General features: G+C 36.2%; 2 protein-coding genes across 5 annotated transcripts in view; one reads left to right on the top strand and one right to left on the bottom strand.

Annotated features, from left to right (window-relative positions):
- The window catches only part of WDR72 (WD repeat domain 72), a 102352-nt gene extending 94961 nt beyond the window's left edge, over positions 1 to 7391 (bottom strand). The window contains exons 1-2 of one of the 2 annotated variants that reach the window (XM_015638965.2): positions 7168 to 7260; positions 6879 to 6960 (exon numbers count right to left, since the gene is read on the bottom strand). The gene's annotated coding sequence lies outside the window, so the exon portion shown is untranslated. Of the gene's footprint in view, positions 1 to 6878; positions 6961 to 7167 lie in introns of both variants that reach the window. The other variant, XM_015638966.2, reaches the window with a different exon arrangement.
- Positions 7392 to 7541: 150 nt separating this feature from the next.
- The window catches only part of UNC13C (unc-13 homolog C), a 174421-nt gene continuing 161670 nt past the window's right edge, over positions 7542 to 20292 (top strand). For 2 of the 3 annotated variants that reach the window (XM_015638961.3, XM_033516898.1), the window contains exons 1-2: positions 15994 to 18114; positions 19411 to 19440. In XM_015638961.3, the coding sequence (XP_015494447.1) occupies positions 18093 to 18114; positions 19411 to 19440 (52 nt within the window). In that variant the 5' untranslated portion in view covers positions 15994 to 18092. Of the gene's footprint in view, positions 7675 to 7775; positions 7908 to 8003; positions 8070 to 15805; positions 15961 to 15993; positions 18115 to 19410; positions 19441 to 20292 lie in introns of those variants that run through there. The other variant, XM_015638962.3, reaches the window with a different exon arrangement.

Raw genomic sequence — 20292 nt, 5'->3', positions numbered from 1 at the left:
CATTCTGTTGCATCTCCTAGAGACAAGAACCAAAATAAAGGTGGCAGCAGAGTTGCAAGCTGAGAAACAGGAAATGAACAGACTCTCTCTGTTCCTCAAGACACGAGTCCCTTGTCCAAAAAAATTTATCATCTAATAGATTTTTCCCCACTGCAAAAAATGGATTTAATGGAGTTGTGCATTGGGCTGAGGGCAGTTTTGACTCCAACCAGACAGGCAATAGACAGATTGACAACAGCCAACAGATTGAATGATGTCAAAATTGTTCGTATATGTCAACATATACATTATTCTCAAGTGTCAATGAATAAGAAGAAACAGGTTTTAAGCTGTTTCAGATTCACCATTGTCTAAGGTCACTTAGGTGACATACACTACTTTTGTAAAGAACAATTAAAATATTTGTTTATTTTACTTTTAATCCAGACAACAATAATACAATTGAAGACATTCTTCAGAACAACCACTTTGCAGGAACTAAGCAAAATCCACCTTTCAGACGAGGCATGCTCCAATTTGTCCTGGAGAAAGAAGAGACACCAGAACCCTTTGCACATCCTTGGGAAAGATGTTCAGAATGAAAGATGCTAGAGCAGTGCAGCTGGGAGAACTGTCAAAAAACATGACAGTAAAGCTGAACTTTTGTGAGGAGAGATAGGAAGTGGGCAGAACAAAATGCATGACAGCCAGTAACAGTGAGTCAAAGGAAGTAACACAGGAATGATGAGAAGCAACATGAAAAGCAATTCCTGTGATAATTCAGAAGAGACCATAGGACAGAAATGGAGCACAGAAGCAGCCTTCTAAATTATGCTTAGAGAAACTGTAACCCAGCACAACAGCAGCTGAAAGCAGGGATGCAGACAAGATATCATCATGACTATTACTAAAAGCCTTAAGTAACACAGAACTGAAGGAATGGTCTCGCTTCCTGACAAGAAAATGAGATAAAGGAGCCAGCTATGAGAAAAAAGACTGGTATGCCAGAGTGATGAGGTCTTGCCATACAACCTTAATAGGCTGAGGGCAGAGGAAGAAGAATCTAAAAAAAAATTGAGGTCATGAGTTCATTAGGCTAAATCTCAGTTTTATTTAAAGACTCTTTGTGGATATGTAAAAGTACTGAGACTTGTTATTGTTCCCAGCATTAGAATCTGACTTTTCTAAAACTTTTTTTTTTTTTTTAATCTCCGGTCATATGAAATTACTGGTGAATACTGAAATCCTTTTCCCTTGCATTTTACGCCCTGAAATAAAAGCTGCTCTGGACAACCTTTAACGACATGTTTTTACTTATCAGGTAAACTAGAAAAGGTTGTCATTTTCATAGGGCTTATAAAAGGAAGGCTACCAAAAGAGTTTGATAAGCCAAATCCTGCATCTTTAAAATGCATTTGCCTGCCTATCATGTAGTTATTTATACTTGTACCATGGGAGTGTTCAATTAGTATAAAACACCACAAGGAAGCGCAATTAAGGTTTGTACGGCATTGAATATTAAGTCATAATTTATATTTTCTTATAATGGAAGCATAGAATCAAGCTCAATATTCTTAGCCAAAGACCTACTGCTGAGAAAGTGATGAGTAACAGAGAACTCAAATCAACAGATGTTAAAAAGAAAAACTGATAGAATTTGCTGGTGTGGAGATGATCTATTTGCAGACAGTTTAGTTACTCATGAGTAACAGGAATAAAAAACTATTGCTACTGACAAAATACTGGTTGCAAGAGAATGAATTTAGACTGAAATGTTACGAGAAGATTTTCTAAGTTTTCCTTTACATTACAACTGAAGCCCAAGAGAAGGAAAGCAGAAAGTATATTAATTTTTGTATTAATACAGTCCTTAACAGTTTTCTCCACTTGCTTCTTGATTTTCTGGATTAAGATATTATGATGCACAAGCAGTTTGAATTAAACCTTTGCTTCTTAGTGTAGCATGGCTTCACTAGAAATACAGCATATCCACATGGATATATTCTACCTGAAAATACTTATCTTTACCAAATTTTTTAGTGATACTGATGGCACATAAACTTTTTTGAAATTAAATCAAAGGATATTTATCAGACTGTTCTTTTTAAAAAGGTAAAAGCTGTTTTCACAAAGTCAAATATTGCCCAAGGCATATCAAGCTGCATGTAGCTTATCAGCACGTGTCAAATTCCTCCAGCTCTGCCCACTCAAGCATGTCTGATTTGCAGTATTAACCCATAATTCCACTTGAAATCACGTTTCTTAGTCCTCAGTGCCCATTTTTCCCTGTTTACAGCCTAATAAGCTTATTTGTGCTGCCCTTATAACCAAACTGCCAGAGTGCTCTCTCATTACTGAAAAGCTCTGGTTTTAGTTAAAACCATACCAGCCTATCCCATCACCAACTTGGTTCCATCTCTGCCATTCTGTTTCTAGTTCCTTTTCACACTGAAATCAAGCCAAAAACCAAAGCTGGAATATCATCCACATTTTCACTGCTTCAAGGACTTTGGTTGTACAACTTTAGTAATTTTGGACCATTTGTGTAGTACTAAAGCTTAATTTGGAAAGCTAAGGACACTACCTCTTATTCTACAAGAGCCATGACATATTTAAAACTCTAATCAAAAGCTTTAAGAGGCCAGAAAGCCAAGGGTCTGACCTTGAATGCCTTACTAAGCACATATTTATGCAAGGTCTTTTCCTCATCACTCAGCTTTTTTGACTAGGTCTGGTCATGAACTGACGAGAATGAAAAAGGTCAGATTATACCACAAAGAAACAGTTCCATCATAACTTAACATATTCTTTCCCCATATATACTAAGTGCATCTTGACTTTGACTCCTCTACTGACCTTAAAACATGATGAAACAATTGTTAGCTTCTCTATTGGGCTCATCTCAGACCTTCCAATCACCACTACATAATTACTGCTTAACCTCAGAACAGATCCCTTCCCTGAGCTGCATTTTCTCAAAATAAAATTTATAACCTTAAAGCCAGTGGCCTGAGAACATGAAGGGTTAGAAGGGCAGAGTGGCTGAGGTCTCAGGAGCTTGCACACCCATGCACTCACAATGATCTGAAGTGAGAAATCTGGTTTTGCCCCACTGAAGACTGTGGCACATATTCCCTCCTGGTCCTTGCATTTCCAGTGCTTGCTCAAAAGCGTAAAGGAAGCTTTATTGTATGACACATCTTCAAGATGTTAAACTATTAGCTTTAGCTGTGAGAATGATGTTTCTTGATAAAGAAAATACATACCTTGATCTTTAAATGAATTAAGAAATAACACTTCTGATAAATATATATACACCCAAGTTCTTAAAATGAGGAGCTAAGCTCCCCCTAGGGACCTAATCTCAAATAGTTCATCTTCTAAAATGCTGGTTGTGACAACATTCTTTCTCATCACTATAATCTATAAAAAAACTACCAAATGCAAATTTATAGTTTATTTATAGAAGGAGAAAGACTTCTTACAACATCACTTTACAGGTAACAGTTAACCTGCCAAACCAACATTTTTTAATTTATAGCCATACTTATTTCATGTTTCCTACACATTCCAAGCTGTCAATAGAAGACCACTTTCTTAAAAGTCCAGTTAAATGTCTGACAATCAATGCGGGCACAAACCAAAACAAAACATTGCAGAAATTTGCTTGTGGTCCTGAAAATATTAAGATATCAGCAGAATTTAGCTGTTTGCATTGGATTCAGTAAGTTCTCCCCATGTAAACCCCCTTATATTCATCCTTGTAGTAAAGGTAAATCCTTGTAATTTAGGAAGTAAAATTTAGGCTGAACCTAAATTTTTTTCATTATCAATTCCTATGGTTTTTATATTTCTAACCTATCTTCTTCTGTTCCTGTCTGTTCTTTGGTTTTGTCTGACAAATTCTCTTAAGTTTCTACACAAGAAAATAAAGTTCATCAATATTGGTTTTGCTCTTAGTAAAAGGTTAATAGTTTTTCTTGAAAGTAGCTTTGTAGTCTGCTGGTCCATTCTAGCCTGCTTTCACAACTTCCTCTCTTTTATGATATAAACGTTGTACTCTCCTTAAGGATGTTGCATATCACCTCTGGTAGTCCACTTTAAGATGTGAAGAGACTTTCCTCAAAACCTGTTGGGCTACACCCTAAAGGGCTGGAGTCAGTGCTCAGTGACACCCCCAGCTCCCTGGGGATGAAGATGTCCTGCTCCTGTAGTCCAAGGGAGCAGGGCACTGGGACCAGCAATCGATACAACCCATTTTAACTAGCAAGAAGCACCTGGTAATACCTTGTTTGTATTTCTTGAACGAGTGACACAAGAAACACTTATTTCATTCCACACAATAATTCACCACAATCAGAAGGAGCACAGTAAGGGCAACACCATCTCCCAGCTGCTGATTACATCAAAGGTTTGCAGCACAAATTCAATTTTATGATGTTAATCTCAACCTGCCACTCAGAAATTTTCTCTGAGGGATATGATTTTTTTCTCTGGATTTCATTTTAAGAATGATTTTCTTCTTCTACAATCAATAAAGATATGTTTTCATCAAAAGACTCTATCTTGGCAGAATTCAATTGGCCATCTCAAAACCTTTTGGTGACACAATATTAATTAAGATAGTTTATGTTGCACCTAAGCTGGAAAATGGGGCAGTGAAAACATAGCAACCCAACATTTGTGCTTTTCACACTGTCATAAGCTACAGTAAAACAATCTTCACTTTCTTGAAGTTCCTTTTTTACCTCAAACTGTTAAATTATATTAAGCTCCCCAGAAAAATATCACATGCTTTTTGGCTAAGCAGATAAATCAAAAATGTGTCCAAAAAAAGTGTCCAAAAATGAGTTTCCACTTTTTTAATGGTCATTAAAAGCTTCAATAACACAGCTGTTTAATCATGTTAAACAACAATTAATGCACGTGAGCTAGCAAGCTCTATTTTAAATCCCATATATCAAGCATATAAACTAAGTTTAATCAAAAAATTAAACATATGATGCGTATGTGGAGCCATAAAAGAAATTTTCTCTTAAAGAAAAAAAAAAACAAAACACATTTAACTTGTACTGTCTGAAATATGATGTCTGAATATCCTATCAACTACAAGAATGGATATATCCAGGAAATTAAGCTTTGCTTAGGCACTATGCAGAACTATAAGCATATGAGTTGTCACTTCTAAAGCATCGAGCATAAAAAAAATATCACCTTAAGTCATCTCCAGTGGAGCTACTCACAGCCAAATGGTGAAATGCTTTGCAGGAACAGACTTTCCATCAGGTTTTAGGACAATCACACATCAATTCTTACAGGAAAGCGCACGTGACAGAACGGGCCATCAGTCTCTGCAGAAAGCTTTGGTTTCTATGAAATTTCATCTTACTCAAAGATTTTACCCTCAGTTTTATACACATTCAGTCATGCCTGGGTTTATTGAAAATAACAGTTTTTCCTGCAAGAAGGTGTTCCATCCTCATGCTAGTAAAGGAAGAGCTGCTTACATTTTCTTAATTATAAATTGTTTTTTGAACAGAAACACATTTATGCCCTTTAAAAGAGTCAGTGATCCCAACATAATCCTATATGAATCAAAGGACCTACTAAGGTAATGTCATCTCCAAGATTATGGCCTCCAGAACTTGGAAAGTGTAGAGTTTAATAAACTGAGTCTGTGTCAAAATACCCCACAAATGTAAGCAAATCCACTTGTAAACAACAAGAGCTTTGACTGACTTGCATTTTATGAAATATCACAAATGCTGCAATGAACTAGCTGTAATTACAAAATTCAACTTTATTTACACTGTTTTAACACAAAAACCCCCCATGCAATCTGGTAAAGACAAGATATGTGAAAGTTAAACCCAAAATTTACAGGATCTCAAAATGACAGGCAGGGAATGCGAATCAAAGTTTTAAGTCAATTTTGTCTTCCTTAAGTGACCTTGAATTCATAAAAAAACTTTTTGATAACAGAAAGGTAATGTTTTTGGTTCAGCTACACTGTACTCTGGGCTGTTTACATAACAAACAGAATTGGAATCAGATGGTGAAAATAAAACCACCAGAACAGTTCACCAGCCCTTGTTTTTTTGACTATCATGTAATAATCATTGATTAGTGGTATAAGCAATTGTATTTTTCTAAAATTTCTAAATTCTGACAGGCTACTTTTTTTCTGTTTTACACTTTGGATACTCTCAATTAACAAACAGACCTCTCTGCAGTGTTCTTCGCTACAGGGCATGTAGATGTTTAATGTAAACAACTCAGAATGACTTGCTATATACACAGTCTAACCTGCTTAGGTAAAAAGACAATGTTTATTATGAAGCAGGACTGAAGTCCAAAACTTATTCAATGCATTGCAGTTTATGGATTGCAGTTTTCTTTACAGTGAGCTTCAAATTCTAGTACTGAAATGTCTTTAAATGATAAAAACCTGTTGCTGTCACATAATCAGTCCTCTTGACACAAACCATTGAGAAGACCTACCTCACCACAACAGCCATTTTTGCAATGAGTAATCCAAAAAAAAGCCATAGTTCTGTACCAGGGACATTACTGACATGTTAATATTTCATTGTATATTAAGACAACCATTACTATTTCTAGCACCTGCTAAAAAGTAATCGCAACAGAAATGCCGTAAGACTCTAAGTGAGCCATTCTAATTAATTATTAATTGAGCAAGTCTCAAAATAATCCTGCTGTTTAACCAGAACTATTTGCAAGAAAAAAATGGGACTGCTAAAAAGAAAAAAAAATAAATAAAAAAAATTTTATTCTTTGCATCTACCCAGTAAGGAATACTCCATAATGAATCACCAAAATAGCACAAAAGCATTTTCACACTTCAAAGACCTAATATTTTGCACTCTATGTGTTCTCACCTTACTAGTTCTCTCCAATTAATCCAGTGAACAGATACATGCCGAGGTAATTGATGGAATCTATGCAATTCACTAAACTGCTCTGAAAACAGAAGAAACAAACATCTAGCATCACAAACCACAGCTGAAAGTTACAAAGTTTAGGCTACACGTGCAGCAGATCAACAAAGCCTCCCAGGAACGGATGAAATTTGCCTAAATAAGAAAAAATAAACACTGCATCGGCTAAAAAGGCTTCTCACCCACCACAGGAGCTCTGGGGAACCCGCTATTGCCAAAGCTGACAAACCTGAGGAAGCGGAGCCTTAGGGCGGCACAGGGCATCCCCAGCGGGGCGAGAGGACGAGGGGCTGCAGCCCCGGCAGGAAAGAGGAGGGACGAGGGGCAGCAGCCGGGAGCTGCCCGTAGCGCCAGCGGCTCCCAGACACCACTCGGGGCAGCGAGGGCGCTGAAGGGAGGGGGAGGCAGCCGGGACAGGTTTTATCCCGCTCGGCAGCGGCAGCGCCCGGCACGGGCAGTGCGGGCCGGATCCAGCCGGCGCTCCTCAGCGGCACCGCCGCCCTCAGCCCGGTGAGCTCCCGGTGAGCCAAGGAGCTGCTCCCTGCCCCGGCTCCTCGAGGCGAAACACGGCCTGGAGAAAAATGACATCGGGAAAAGCCGGGCTGCAGCCGCTGCTCTCCCCTCACGGAGCCTCACCCGTCTGCCGCGGGACGGGCAGGGGCCTAGCCCAGCCCTCAAAACTGCTGCGCGGGGCAGTGAGGCGAAGGAAGCCTCTCATCCGCCCGGCCTGCCTCAAGTAGGGTGAAAAGAACATTTCCACTGGCAGGAGGCGGGTGGGGTTTGATTTCCCACAGGTATTGTGTGATTTTTCCTCAAGTGAGGTGTTATTTCCCGCAGGTATGGTGTGATTCCCTCAGGTGCGGGACCAGCAGCAGCTGTGGGAAGTTCGAGGCCGTCGCCCAGTGAGCTGCGTGCGCACCTGGTGGCATGAGGGCTGTGCATCGGCGAGGATGCGTCTTGTAAATTCAGGTGTTTCTTTTTGAGAAAAAATAATAAACTGCGCTGAATGAATGCCGTAAGAACGCGAAACGTGATGTGTGTTCAGTCTTTCTTTTTGGTTTGCAGGTCAGCCTCAGAGAAGCTCAGAGGTTCTTGTGAGGAGCGGAGCTGAACGGGCTGTGCAGTGCACAGGTGAGTTCATCTTAACTACAGAAATACGTAGTCACAGTCACATCTAGGGCTGGAAACAACATCATGAGAGTCATTATATATAAAGAAAATTCTCTTCTCTAAAGGCATGCCTTCATTTGCCTGAAATACACAGGAAGTTGGAAGGATGTAAAGAGATTTAACTATATTTTTTTTCCTGTTTTGATATAATAAATGTAGTAGCTGATGTATGCAATGTTTTTATTTTAGTATTACTGAATTCAGATTTACAGTAAGACTATTTCCCCAATAAGGCCTTGACTTAAATAGTAATGTTCTCAAATGTGCTAATGTTTTTACAGTCTGTGTCAATAAGCTTTGTTTTATAGGTATGTGAATGCAATGAAAAAGGACAAAAGTAGGTAAAGTAATTTGTTGAAACATGTTTCTTGCAAACTTTATTCCTAGCACTTCTGGAGTTTAGATTACAAAATGTTTTTAATACAATAAAATAAAAAACTTTGAAGAGGAGACTTCTTAAATCACTTACCATATGAATCATTTTATGTAAGCAAGTTATAAGTCCTGAAAATAGAGCTTTAATGTAAAGGGTGATATTTGATAAAACTGTATGAGGCCAAGTATTGAACACTGAAACATGGTATGTCAGATGAAAACTTATAAAGGTATTTCTTTTTCTGGGCTTGCTTATGGAGATTTTAGTAACAATTATATTGAAAGCAAAACCAGATGATACAAGTCAACTTTCTTTAGAAACCTTAACACTATTTTTCTCAGAAAAAGTGAACAGACACTAGCCCTTTAAAATCAGAATCAGTAACTGGAACCTCAGTTAAAGTTTTTATGATCAAAAAATGCTATCAAGAAAGTGAAATAATAGTATGAGACCAAGTAACCTAACAGATAAACTAGATACAGCTTGTGCTTTTTGACAGTTCAGGTGAGTCTCAAATTCTGCTGTGTGAACCTAAATAAATTATTTTGACAGCTTCTCCTTAATCTCTGATACATGGAGGTTTCCATAACAAAAACTGTCACATATGTTTTGGCACAATTTGACACAAAGGGAAGGTCACACCAAAGACCTTTAATTGCATCTTACACTCAGACAGGGTCACACAACTCTGTGACTTCTATTTTGTCTTTCAGCATCGTATTTGTTGCCTTGGGAAAACAGCTCACTTCATAAAAGTAATACACATTAATACCACAGAACTATATTTCATACAATCCTAGAATGGTTGGGGTTGGAAGGGACCCTAAAGACCATCTAGTTCCAAGCCTGTGTCATGGGCAGGGATGTCTTCCATTAGACGAGGTTACACAGAGCCCCTTTCAACTTTCAATTTGACTTGAATCCTTTTAGGGATGGGGCATCCACAGCTTCTCTGGGCAGCCTCTTCCACTGTTTTACCACCCTCATGGAAAAGAATTTCTAATGCCTAATCTAAACCTTCCCTTATTCCTCCTTGTCCTGTCACTACATACCCTTGCCCAAAGTCCCTGCAGCTTCCTTGTAGGCCACCTTCAGGCAATCAGTAGAAGACTTCTACTGAAAATTGTCCTGTTCATACTCCACTGTTCTTGTAAAAATAATGACTTGGTTCTGGAAAAAAAAAAGTATGACTTGTAGATACCACAAGATTTTAATTTGATGTTGTTGAGGGTTTGGGAACTCTGTTGTAATTTCTTTTAAGAAACTAGAAAGGGAGATTTTGAAGCATGTTTCAAGAACAGGATCAAGGATTTTAGTTATAATGCCAAAAAACAGACTTGAGATGAGTATGAGGGTGAACCAGTTATTGAAATCATTGTTGGAACTTTTGCATGCTTTTTTCTGAAAGTGTTGATATGATGATCAGGTTCACAGAACTTTGGATTCTCATTCTTCTTTTCCTGTGAAATACTGCCTTGCTGTGTCCCTTTCTCAATATCCATGGTTTAACCATCTCATTATTTCCTTGAGCAAAGAGAATCACTGAATAGTGCCATTATGCCACTGAGAAATCCCCTATAGGCCATAGCAGTAGTAGGAAAAGTAATTAGATGAGGTTTAAGATTTGATCCCTTAATTATTTTCTGGTGTTCAATATTTCTTCATGTAAACACTTTAATATTTTTTACATAAGTAAAAATACACATACAGATTAAGTTAAAAATGTGGCAAAGACAAGATTCACAGAGGAAGATAAAATTGCTAAGTTGTTCTTCCATATTTCCCTGTTTTGTGCAGTGGTTCTTCAGAAGAGCCTGCATTATGGGAAGACAAAATGAACTTTCAAATGCAAACCCAGCTGTGATGTCTGCTGGGTTTGCATTTGGAAGCAAACTATAAGAATTATCTTGGCTCAACTTGTATGAATAACTTGTGATGTTTACAGAACATTCTTGAATTGAAATCTATCGTGAATCAACACTGGGCAGGGGCATTTCAGAGATGAGTATGTAAAAAAATGGATACAGGGAACAGTGTGGGCATGGGAAAAATCTCTTCTGAAGGAAGTGGGGCTTCTTTCCCAAAGTGAGTTTTCTGAATCACAGCTACAGGCATCAGTTGCACGCTGGTTGCATTCCTTGGGCACAGTGTTCATAGGCTGTCACAGAAAGCTTGCATTCTAATTCTAGCTCTTTTCTTAATTATTGGTCTGTACATCACTTCATCTCATTTTATTCAAACATAACTCTTTGTAACAGAATGTGTAAAATTAAATTTTGTTTTGGAAAGTATTTTTCCTATTCTTTTGTTGAAGAAGTTTTATTTTGGTTTGATGAACTGCTGCTTGATTCAGAAATGCAGTGTTGCACTGCAGACTTGAGTATTCATATACTTGGGAAACACTGTGCAGCCAATTTGCCCATCGGTGGTTGACTTTTCCCATATCTAATTTAATAAAAATTATATTTACTTCCATTGTGGAAAGCTTTGACAACTATGAATGAAAAGCACATCAAAACTTTGAAAAAAATCCTATACAAATATGAAAAACTGGGCCTGTTTCTTATGATATGGGGTTGTATAGATACCTATACATTCATACTTCTCACAAAAAATAATATTCACTCACTATTTTATTAATCATTCAGATGATATGTTGTTTTCAGTCTCTGTTTTTATTGTCATCATCACCCAATAATTAATTTCTCCAGTTTTCTTCTTTTCATCTTCTTTTAAAGATTTTTCATCTTTATCTGAATGGGCAGCAAAGCAATTTCAATGAACTGAAATATTTATCTGGCCTCAATTAGCAATCAAGGCATGTTTCTGAGATGAATAAGAGCAATTAGTGGTTAACAATGTTGTTGACAGATGTCACATACTGAAATATGAAATAGCATTAGCTTAGATTGCATTACGAGATAGTTGTCAAGTAGTGAGAATTTATTGTATTACTCTATGTATAATGTGATGAAATATTGATGAAAAAATGTCACTTTTCATGTCAATGGAGCTGTTGTTTGCACAGATAAGCTATGGATGTGTTCACCATTGGCTAGACTCCTGGAGAATGCTCTTGATTAAATCAGCAAACCTTTATGAAAATAAATGTAATTTCACAAATTGCTGTCAGATAAATTGGTGAGATAAGCCTGTACTTGTTACATTGTGGAAATAAAAGCAGGAAGTATTTGGTAATACAGAATTCAACATCTTAATTTTCTAACTGTATTTACGAACTGTAGGGGTTTTTTGAGTTTTTCCCTAAAAATGATAAAACTTTAAACACTAGATCCGACAAAGGGGTAGTATCAGAACATTATTAATTTTAAAATATGAGTAAAAAGTACGAGTTTGCTTATTTATTGTAATTAGCAAGGGCTGTCATGCTCAATTTTAGCCACAAGAGGGAGCAAAGTGCAAGCAGGTAAAACAAATTAGTTCTTTCTGCTCGGCCTGCAAAACGTGGATTGTTGTTGATTGCAGTTTGGAGCTCGTGGAAGGAACCTCCTTATTTTGTCCTTCTTGTAAATATTTTTGAGCCCTTCTTCCTTGCTATAATTCCTCACATCACACTTTTGCCTTGCAAGATTGTACATATAAAAAAGGATTTATTACTCATTCTTTGTGCTTTGCCGAGGAAAAGTGTACAAAGGTGGAAAATATAAGAGAATTTTTGTAACACATTTTCCCAATTTTAAAATTTCTTATTATAAGGATAATGATCACACCTTTTCCAGTAGTCTTGATTCTGTAAGACCATATATATTTGTTTCTAAGAGTTCCTTGCTTAATATTTTTGTGGGTTATGAGAATTCAAGAGAAAGACATTATTATGGGAAATATTTGCATTTCTTGTAGGTATGTATTTAATGTAGTTTTAGGGTACAAAGTAATTTTTTTTTTTTAAAGAATAGGCTGAAAAAGCTGAGCTATTATAAATACCTTAAAATATTCATTTAAACACTTCTTGTGTATTTATTTAACAGATACAAGAAATAAAGAAACCTCAGACTTTTTTTTTATTTCTGCTATGGTTTCATGGCTTCTTTGTAATACAAATATTTTAAAGTGAGCTGAAGAGAGAGTTATGATCTTAAAAACATGGGTACAGAACTGATGTAGATTAAAAGCAGTCATTGAGAGTTCCAGAAAAGGAGCATTTTTGAAAGCATTAAGAAAAAGTCTGTTAAATTTGCAGCATATGTAACTGATAATAGACTCATAAGATTAAGTGGGTTAACTGGGTTAGAAAGAATTCTGTTAAATATCCAAGTAGTCAAACTCAAACCGTTTGCTTAGGGACTTTTTTTTTCCCATTTAAAATTGGAGAGGAAGGAATTACTGAGGCTTACCTAATTTTTGGTATGTTCTGCCATCTTTTTTTTTCACATATAGAGCAATACTACTGACACCAAGAGGGCTGGTTAGGTTCAAGCACTCCATTAAATAAAAAGTTCAAAGGAATGTATGTGTGCAAACATACATAGAGAAATGGCATCTATTTGAGATGTGTATTTAGGACAAGATACAGAAGCCAAAATAATAAATCTGGTGCACAAGATGAATAAAATTGAGGTTTCTGGGGAAAAATAATTGAGGTACATTTTTGATGGTCTTAAAAGAAATAGACATGTTTAGTCCCAGGGTAAGAATTTCAAAAAAGAATGAAAAAGGGATACTTTTTTTTTGTTGTCTAAGGCTTTTCATGCATACTATTAAATACAGTTCCGTGTTTTGGTAATTTCTTTTGTGAACTGTTTACTGTGGTATGGTTTAATAGGTAAGATCTGGAAATCCACAAAGTTCATTTGGAAATGCAAAATCATTGCTGTTTTCCAGAGCAAATCAGACTCGAGCCACTAGGTGTCCCAAAATGTAAAATAAAAGTACTCAAGAAGGTAGCCAAGGCTATGTAAGGACACATGGAGCAGCAATGGAGATTGAAAAACATTTCCTTTCATAGGGAGCCAACAGACAATCAGTTCCCGAGCACAAATGTTTGATTTGGCCTCTGATAAGCTAAGATTCCTTTGAAACTTATTCCTTCTTTATTAATACAAGTACAGTTTAATTTTTGTGTGACAGTGGGCAATTTTACATAAATCATACCAATGAGTAGCAATGCTAACAACAAAATAAAAACTTTGGAAAATCTTGGTTAACTTAAAATAGGTTGTAAAAAAGAAAACACCTATTTTTACAAGATGAATATTTCCTTGCATTATTTAAGTACAGATGCTAATTCCAACGCTATTTGCAAAAGGCAGATAAGTGGTAGTTTTCTGAGTCTTTTTGAAGTTGAAGTCAAAGAAGGAGAGATGTGAACTGACATGCAGAATTTGGACACAAAATCCCTAAGGTTAATAAAAAAATAATCTATTTCTAAGGTTTAGGACCAAAATAAAAATTATATGGTTTTCTTAATGCCTCTAAGTATTCAATTATGTAAAATTTTAAATTTGAGGCACTTATTTTTAGTTTGAATACCACTTTTGTAGTATAGTAACAAACCTGTAAGATATCTATTTTTAGTCTAACAGCCTACTAGTTCCTGTGACTATCACAAATATGACAGGTGGAATATGAATATGACAAGTTCTTGTATTTTTGCTTGTGTTAAAACTTCAGGATTTTTTATTGTTGTGGCTAGACTTCACTACAGTTTTGGAGATGAACAGATACTTCAATAAAATTTATATACTTGATGTTTAATAACATAACATTTTGAAGGAGGGCCCTTCACTTGTTTCCTCTTGGGAAAGGGTCAATGGAGTGCTGTGAACTCATTTATCAAGATTCTTGTGAAGCCCAGAATACATCACCAATTATCCCTAACCATAGGTGTGCCTATCTTTTGGAGGCAAGGACAAAACTGATCTAATTTGTAGTTCCTATCTTCAATATTGCTTATGGTATTTTGGGGTCAGAAATCAACTGATTGATTTTCTACTTATCCTGTCACTTTGATGATGTATCCCTTGATAGCATATTTTGTTACAGAGTTCATTATTTCTATCCTTTATCACTTATGAAGTCTACTGAAAATTATAGTAGACACCTGGGAATTCAGAATCTATATTTCTGAAAGGTAGAAACGGACTGCCTGGGAAAAGTGACTTCTTTTTTTTCTTGCTTTGCTGGTTGAATTCCTGTTCATGGGTTTCATGTTTCTGTGTCATGAGGATCACATGATGATAATATAGCTGTTTATCTTTGAATTTGATCAGAAGAGTGCATCATTTTTGCCTCATCCTTGACAAAAATCTTCCCCCATGAGTTCTCATTTTAAGCCAATGAATGACTTAAAGGGAAATGCAAAAAACCACTTCATGACCTACTCTTCTCAGGTGACTGGCATATTTCTTCATGGGCAAGTGTTAAGGAGTTTCTGATGAATGTTCATCAGCTGAAAAATTCACTCCCTGAATTAGCTTGCGAAGGGACAAAATTGCTATCTCCTCAAGGGAAGAATTTCATAAAAATATGTAGTTAAAATATTGGTGTTTCAAGGCCATAAGTTCTTTAAAACCAAACATGGGTCAGCATAAATTAGCCAAAAAAACCACAGCTTCATGATGGTCTCAGACAAAAATGTAGGGGACGCAAGGAGACTGTTCCTACACTCTGTATTTGCAATAACAATTGAAAATTGGATGTTTTTCCTTCTCACCAGGGTTTTTAAAAAAATATTCTCTTTCATAACTGACATATTTTTAAACAACAATAAGTTGTGTTTTCATTTTCTTGCGAAAGTTGGGAGGGTGTCTTCCACATTTTTTTGCAATTAGTATTTAGATGTGCTATGTTTTCCTTTTGCAAAATAGTATATTAGAATCTGTGAATTCATGACCTCAGTTATTGCATTGCAAGCATCCTGTAGAGGAGGAACTTCCTGAAAAGAACAATATATAGTTTTAATGCCAAATAGGTGAATCATCAGAGTGAAATCTCCTTGCTTTTGATGAATTAACTAAAAGATGCTGGCAAGCTTTAATTTGTTAATATGTGCTGTATGGATTCATATAAAGGAAGAAGTTAAAAAAGGCATATTCTCAGTAGAAAAAAGCTCACAAATTGAAAGAATCATATTCTCCTTATATCAGCTGAAAATTTGAATTGAAAAATAATTACATAGCTCTCATGGAAGAAGATCACTCAACAGTGTCAAGCATCTGGTGACACATCCTTAATAACAGCATTGTATACCTAATTATTCTCTTCTGTGGAATAGAGTGAACTGAAGCTATAAGCAGTTTTGAAATAGTTCAGTTAAAAAATGCAATCTAAACAATTAATTTTTCTTCTTTTTTTTTTCCAGATTTCTTTCTACATTCTTGATTTTGCATGGAGGTCGATGTTGGGACCTTTTAACTGAAGTCAACATATAGGGCTGAAGTGTTATATCAGGCATTGTAATAATAACTGTAATATTGAAAGGGGAAAACCTTGGGGAAGGCATGGCTGAGTAACAGGGTAAGTACTTGAGGTACTGAAGCATGGATTTTATCCTGCAGCTTCTATTCTTATGCCCTTTAGCCAAACACCATCTTGACAGCTTGTTCCAACTCAGTGCTCTTCACTATTCTTTTGTTAAATATAATAAATGCTTTTTCCAAGTGAGTGAGCATTTGCACATGCCCTGTTCCCAGCCCACAGTGACCTTCTGCCTATGTTCAGGTATTTTCTTCATATTTCTTCTCATAAAATCATAACATCTTTCTGAATTGCTTATGAACAATCATGGCATCACAGGAAAGTAAATGAACAATGGCCACAGTTGCAGCTGCAACCCAAGGATTCAAGGAAAAAGGTAAGTTTCATGTTAAGGCTAACTCTGAACTCTACTTACTAAATCTTACTAGGCAGCAATTAGGTTTTTGCTCCAAGTAAATTTGTTTTTTCATGTGATCCAAATGCACCCTTGGGATCAGTGTCTCATCCTTTGTGTACCAGACTAGCTTTGTTAACTTCCCCAGAACACCATTGTTTGTGTAAGGTGGAAACCTGTCTCTAAGACTATCAATCTGCTGTGGGAGACTTGTTTAGAACAAAACTCAGAAGAGAGATATGCAAATATACAAATCTAAAACACAACACCAAAATGTAATAGGTTGACAACTTTCCATTATGGTGTAGCATGATCCTGAAACAACATAGGTACTTCTTATGACACTTCTGTGCAGGGAAAAAAACCACACACATTATGTACAGAGACTGTAGGCTTTCTTGATGTCTTGAATTATTTACTTCAGTGTCACGCTTAATAGTTTGACCTTGTGGACTATCACAGAATCACAAGGAAGGAAACTCTCAGTATCACCTAGTCCAGCATCCCTGCTTAAAACAGGGTCAGCAAGAGCAGGTTGCTCAGGATTGGGTTCAGTCATGTTTGGGGTATCTCCAAGGGCAAAAGACCTCTACATCCTTTCTGAACAACCTGTTTTAGTGTTAAACTAGTCTCACAGTAAAAAAAGAGCTTTCTGTTTCTGTGAGTTTTAGTTTGTGTCCCTGGCCTGTTCACCTGTTATAAGATAACAATCAGAAGAGTCAGTCTTGTTTACACCTCTCATCAGGTTTTTATAAACATTGATTAAAGCCACCCTGCCTCTCCAAGCTTTCTCACAGCCCAGCTAAACAATCTCAGCTCTCAGGTGGGCCATCTTCCAGATCTAGTTTCTTTGAAGTGCAGACAGCAGCTCCTGAGCTCCCCTCTGATCTTAGGACACTCCCCTACTTGAATTCAAGACCTCAGCCTTCAATTATAATATGATGGAGATTCAAAAATTTACAAAGTAAAATATTCTTGTGTCTGTGGAAATATATATACACTGTTAACCACAATTAGAAACAAAAAAACTTAATCACAATATAATTTGAACAAGTAGTCATAAGCACCACAGGTTTTGTAATAATTTCAGTGTTGTTAAGTATAATAATTTGAATATTGCTATAAAATGTTTTAGCACTTCATGAGAATGTTTATTATCTTTTGAAGTGCTGCAACAGAATTAGAAATCCATTAAGTATAATAAAATTCAATGTTTTGTGAAGTATTTATTTATACTATTTCATTAAATTACTTATGCGTAACCATAGCATAAGAAGCGTTCTCTATGGCTCTATAGTAAAAGAAAAAAGCCTTAAATTTTCTGTATTCCAAGTCAGTTGTTTTGCAAGTATCAAAATCAAAACTTAAGAGCTCCAAAGGTATATTCTTAATAAAATAGTTGCACTGAATTTGTTACTTCTGGAAAAGATGGCATTCGGAAACGTGTTTAGACTAGAGACAGCTGCATTCAGCAGATAGAAGCTGAGGAAATGAGGGTAAGGAAACAGTTGTAATAATTCTCCTTTTCTCTTCCATGTCTGTGTGTAAAGAAGGAGAAGCAATTTGTTATCTCCGCTCCATCAGTTGGTTGGCTTCCCTCCATGTGAGCCATGGGTGGAGCATGCTGCAAAAGTGAAACACACATGCAGTGAGGGAGCAGCAGCAGCAGAATAATTTAATTCAAGCCAAACTATTTATTTTCCTTTTGTATAAAAAAAAAACCCTGAATTTCAATGTTCAGTGTTTTAATTTTCAATTAAAATATTTTTCTGCTGGAATGGAACTTCTCTCTGTAAAAGGTAAGTTTTCCTATCGAGCTCCTTTATCCATATGACAAGTATTTAGTATGTTGCTATAAGAAATAACTTTTGAGAGTGGAGTTGTGCATTGATCCTTTATGTTGATAAGAATATTTCTTGCAGTACTTCATTCAAGGGAAGTATAATAAATTGTGCCCTCTCACAGTGCAGTCAAATCGCTGCAGTGTTTGGCCTCTGTTTGTAGCTCAGCAACGTTCAGGCTCCTCAGCTTTTGTGTTGAAAGTGAAAGTTTCCTGAGTGTGAGATGTGATGGAATTATTTAGGCTGACAGAAATTCTCAAACATGGTGCAGTTCCATAGAATTCTTAGGGATATTTGGGGAGAGATCAAAGCAGAAATAAGTAATAGGAAGGTACAGGAGATTAAGCAAATGGAAAGGACTTTGGAAAACAATGGCAATCTCCTGGGAACCCTTGGATTGTAAAGTTGTGGACTCATAATTTTGTTTTATTGGCAATTACTAGGTCCTAAGTATAGCAGTAAAGTATATGATGTATACATGAATATATTCATAGAGCAGGTTTAATTACTGTAGGACTGCAGTGACGTTTCATTCAAACTTAATTGAACAATGGTACATGTATTGACATGGCAGGGAAATTGAAAGAATATTTAATATTGTTTAAAATTCTAAATTTACTGAATTTTATTAGTCAAACACGATACAAAATTATAACCAGGTTAAATTTTCATAGCAATGACTACCTGAATCAGAATCCTGCTAGCTTCAGTGCATTTTTCATTAATGGAAGAGATACTGCAGTGTGGAACTTCAGGTTGTTGAGCAAAATCAGGATTTGAAATGTTCACTTTTTATTTGGTAAGGTGTTTATTCAAGTATGTCTGTTCTAGCAGGCAGAGTAAGTACACTGTAATAAAGGATTCATTGTAAAATGATAGAAGTTATTTTAGATTACATACATCCAGTCAGTCTTCTGGGACTATTACTGGGAAGAATTTAGAACTGACATTTTGAGGTGATGAATAATAAGTATAATGCCATTCTGGACACCTGACCTCCATTCTGCCCTTTGTATTTATTAAGATCCTGTAAAGTATGAAGGGTTTTCACATGTTGTCTTTCCCAAAGAATTCCAAGCAATCATATTATCTTGCCACTGTGATGCTTTTGTAAGATTTTTTTCATTTTTGCTTGAGTTTTTTTCATACCACATAAATCCTTTAGATTTTATTTTTCATAAAACTTATTGGAAAACAGTGTTAAGGTATTATCTGAAACTAATAATATGGTTTGCTTTTTTCTTTTTAATACAGTGAAAAAAGGAAGATTGGATAGCATGACAGGTAAGTCCGGTTCTTCTTTCAGTTTCTGCTTTACATATTTCTTTCTTAAGCATGGGGTTCTGTATCACACTGAAGAAGCATTTAAGCTTGGGACTTCTTTGACACGTTGCATCAACAGTACAGTACAAAATAAATGTGTAAAGAGTTATGCATATATTTTAAAGATCAAATTATCCACCAAAGTTGTGAGCTGAGACAATTTTTAATTTTAAGTTATGAAATGTTATTTTCTCCCAAACTAGTGATATTTAAAATATATTTTCACTAAAGCAAATTTTTACGTAATTTGATGACCTAAATATTTCATTGGTCAATAGAAACTTTTTTTAAATAAGGAGAGTACAATACTTTGTCTTAGCCTGGGTTGGGAGGAGATGATGTCTAAATTTTCCCAGTGAAGAAATACAGACAGAAGACACTGATGGACAGTTATAGCAACCAGGTGTATACCTTAGGCAATAAATCTGAGCAAAACCAAGATGCCCAGGTCTACACAAGTCTGTCTACCAAGATTTAGTCGTGATGGAAAAGAAAGTCCAAACACAGCCAGAGGTTTCTCACACACAGGTGGACTGTAAATATAAGGCCTTCAAGACATTTGTAATTACTAGTTCTCAGGACAAGCTGATATGTGACTTGAATCAGTGCAGCAAAAATTGCCAGTAGCTGTCTGGCTAACAGATGTAAGCAAATTCAAATTGTTCAAGCTTATCTGGATTAAAGAAAGCTTATCTGAATGGATACAGGTAGAACTGCTAGTTCTTCTAACAACAGGCTGTGAAATACATGTGCAAAGTATAGACTGAAAAGTCTTTTTCATTGAAGTCCAAATGCAATCAGAAAAATTTTATT

The sequence above is a fragment of the Parus major genome, chromosome 10, assembly GCF_001522545.3.
Source record: "Parus major isolate Abel chromosome 10, Parus_major1.1, whole genome shotgun sequence".
Classification (NCBI taxonomy): domain Eukaryota; kingdom Metazoa; phylum Chordata; class Aves; order Passeriformes; family Paridae; genus Parus; species Parus major.
The sequence above is the reverse complement of the archived record's forward strand: the minus strand, read 5'-3'. Positions and strand labels throughout refer to the sequence as shown.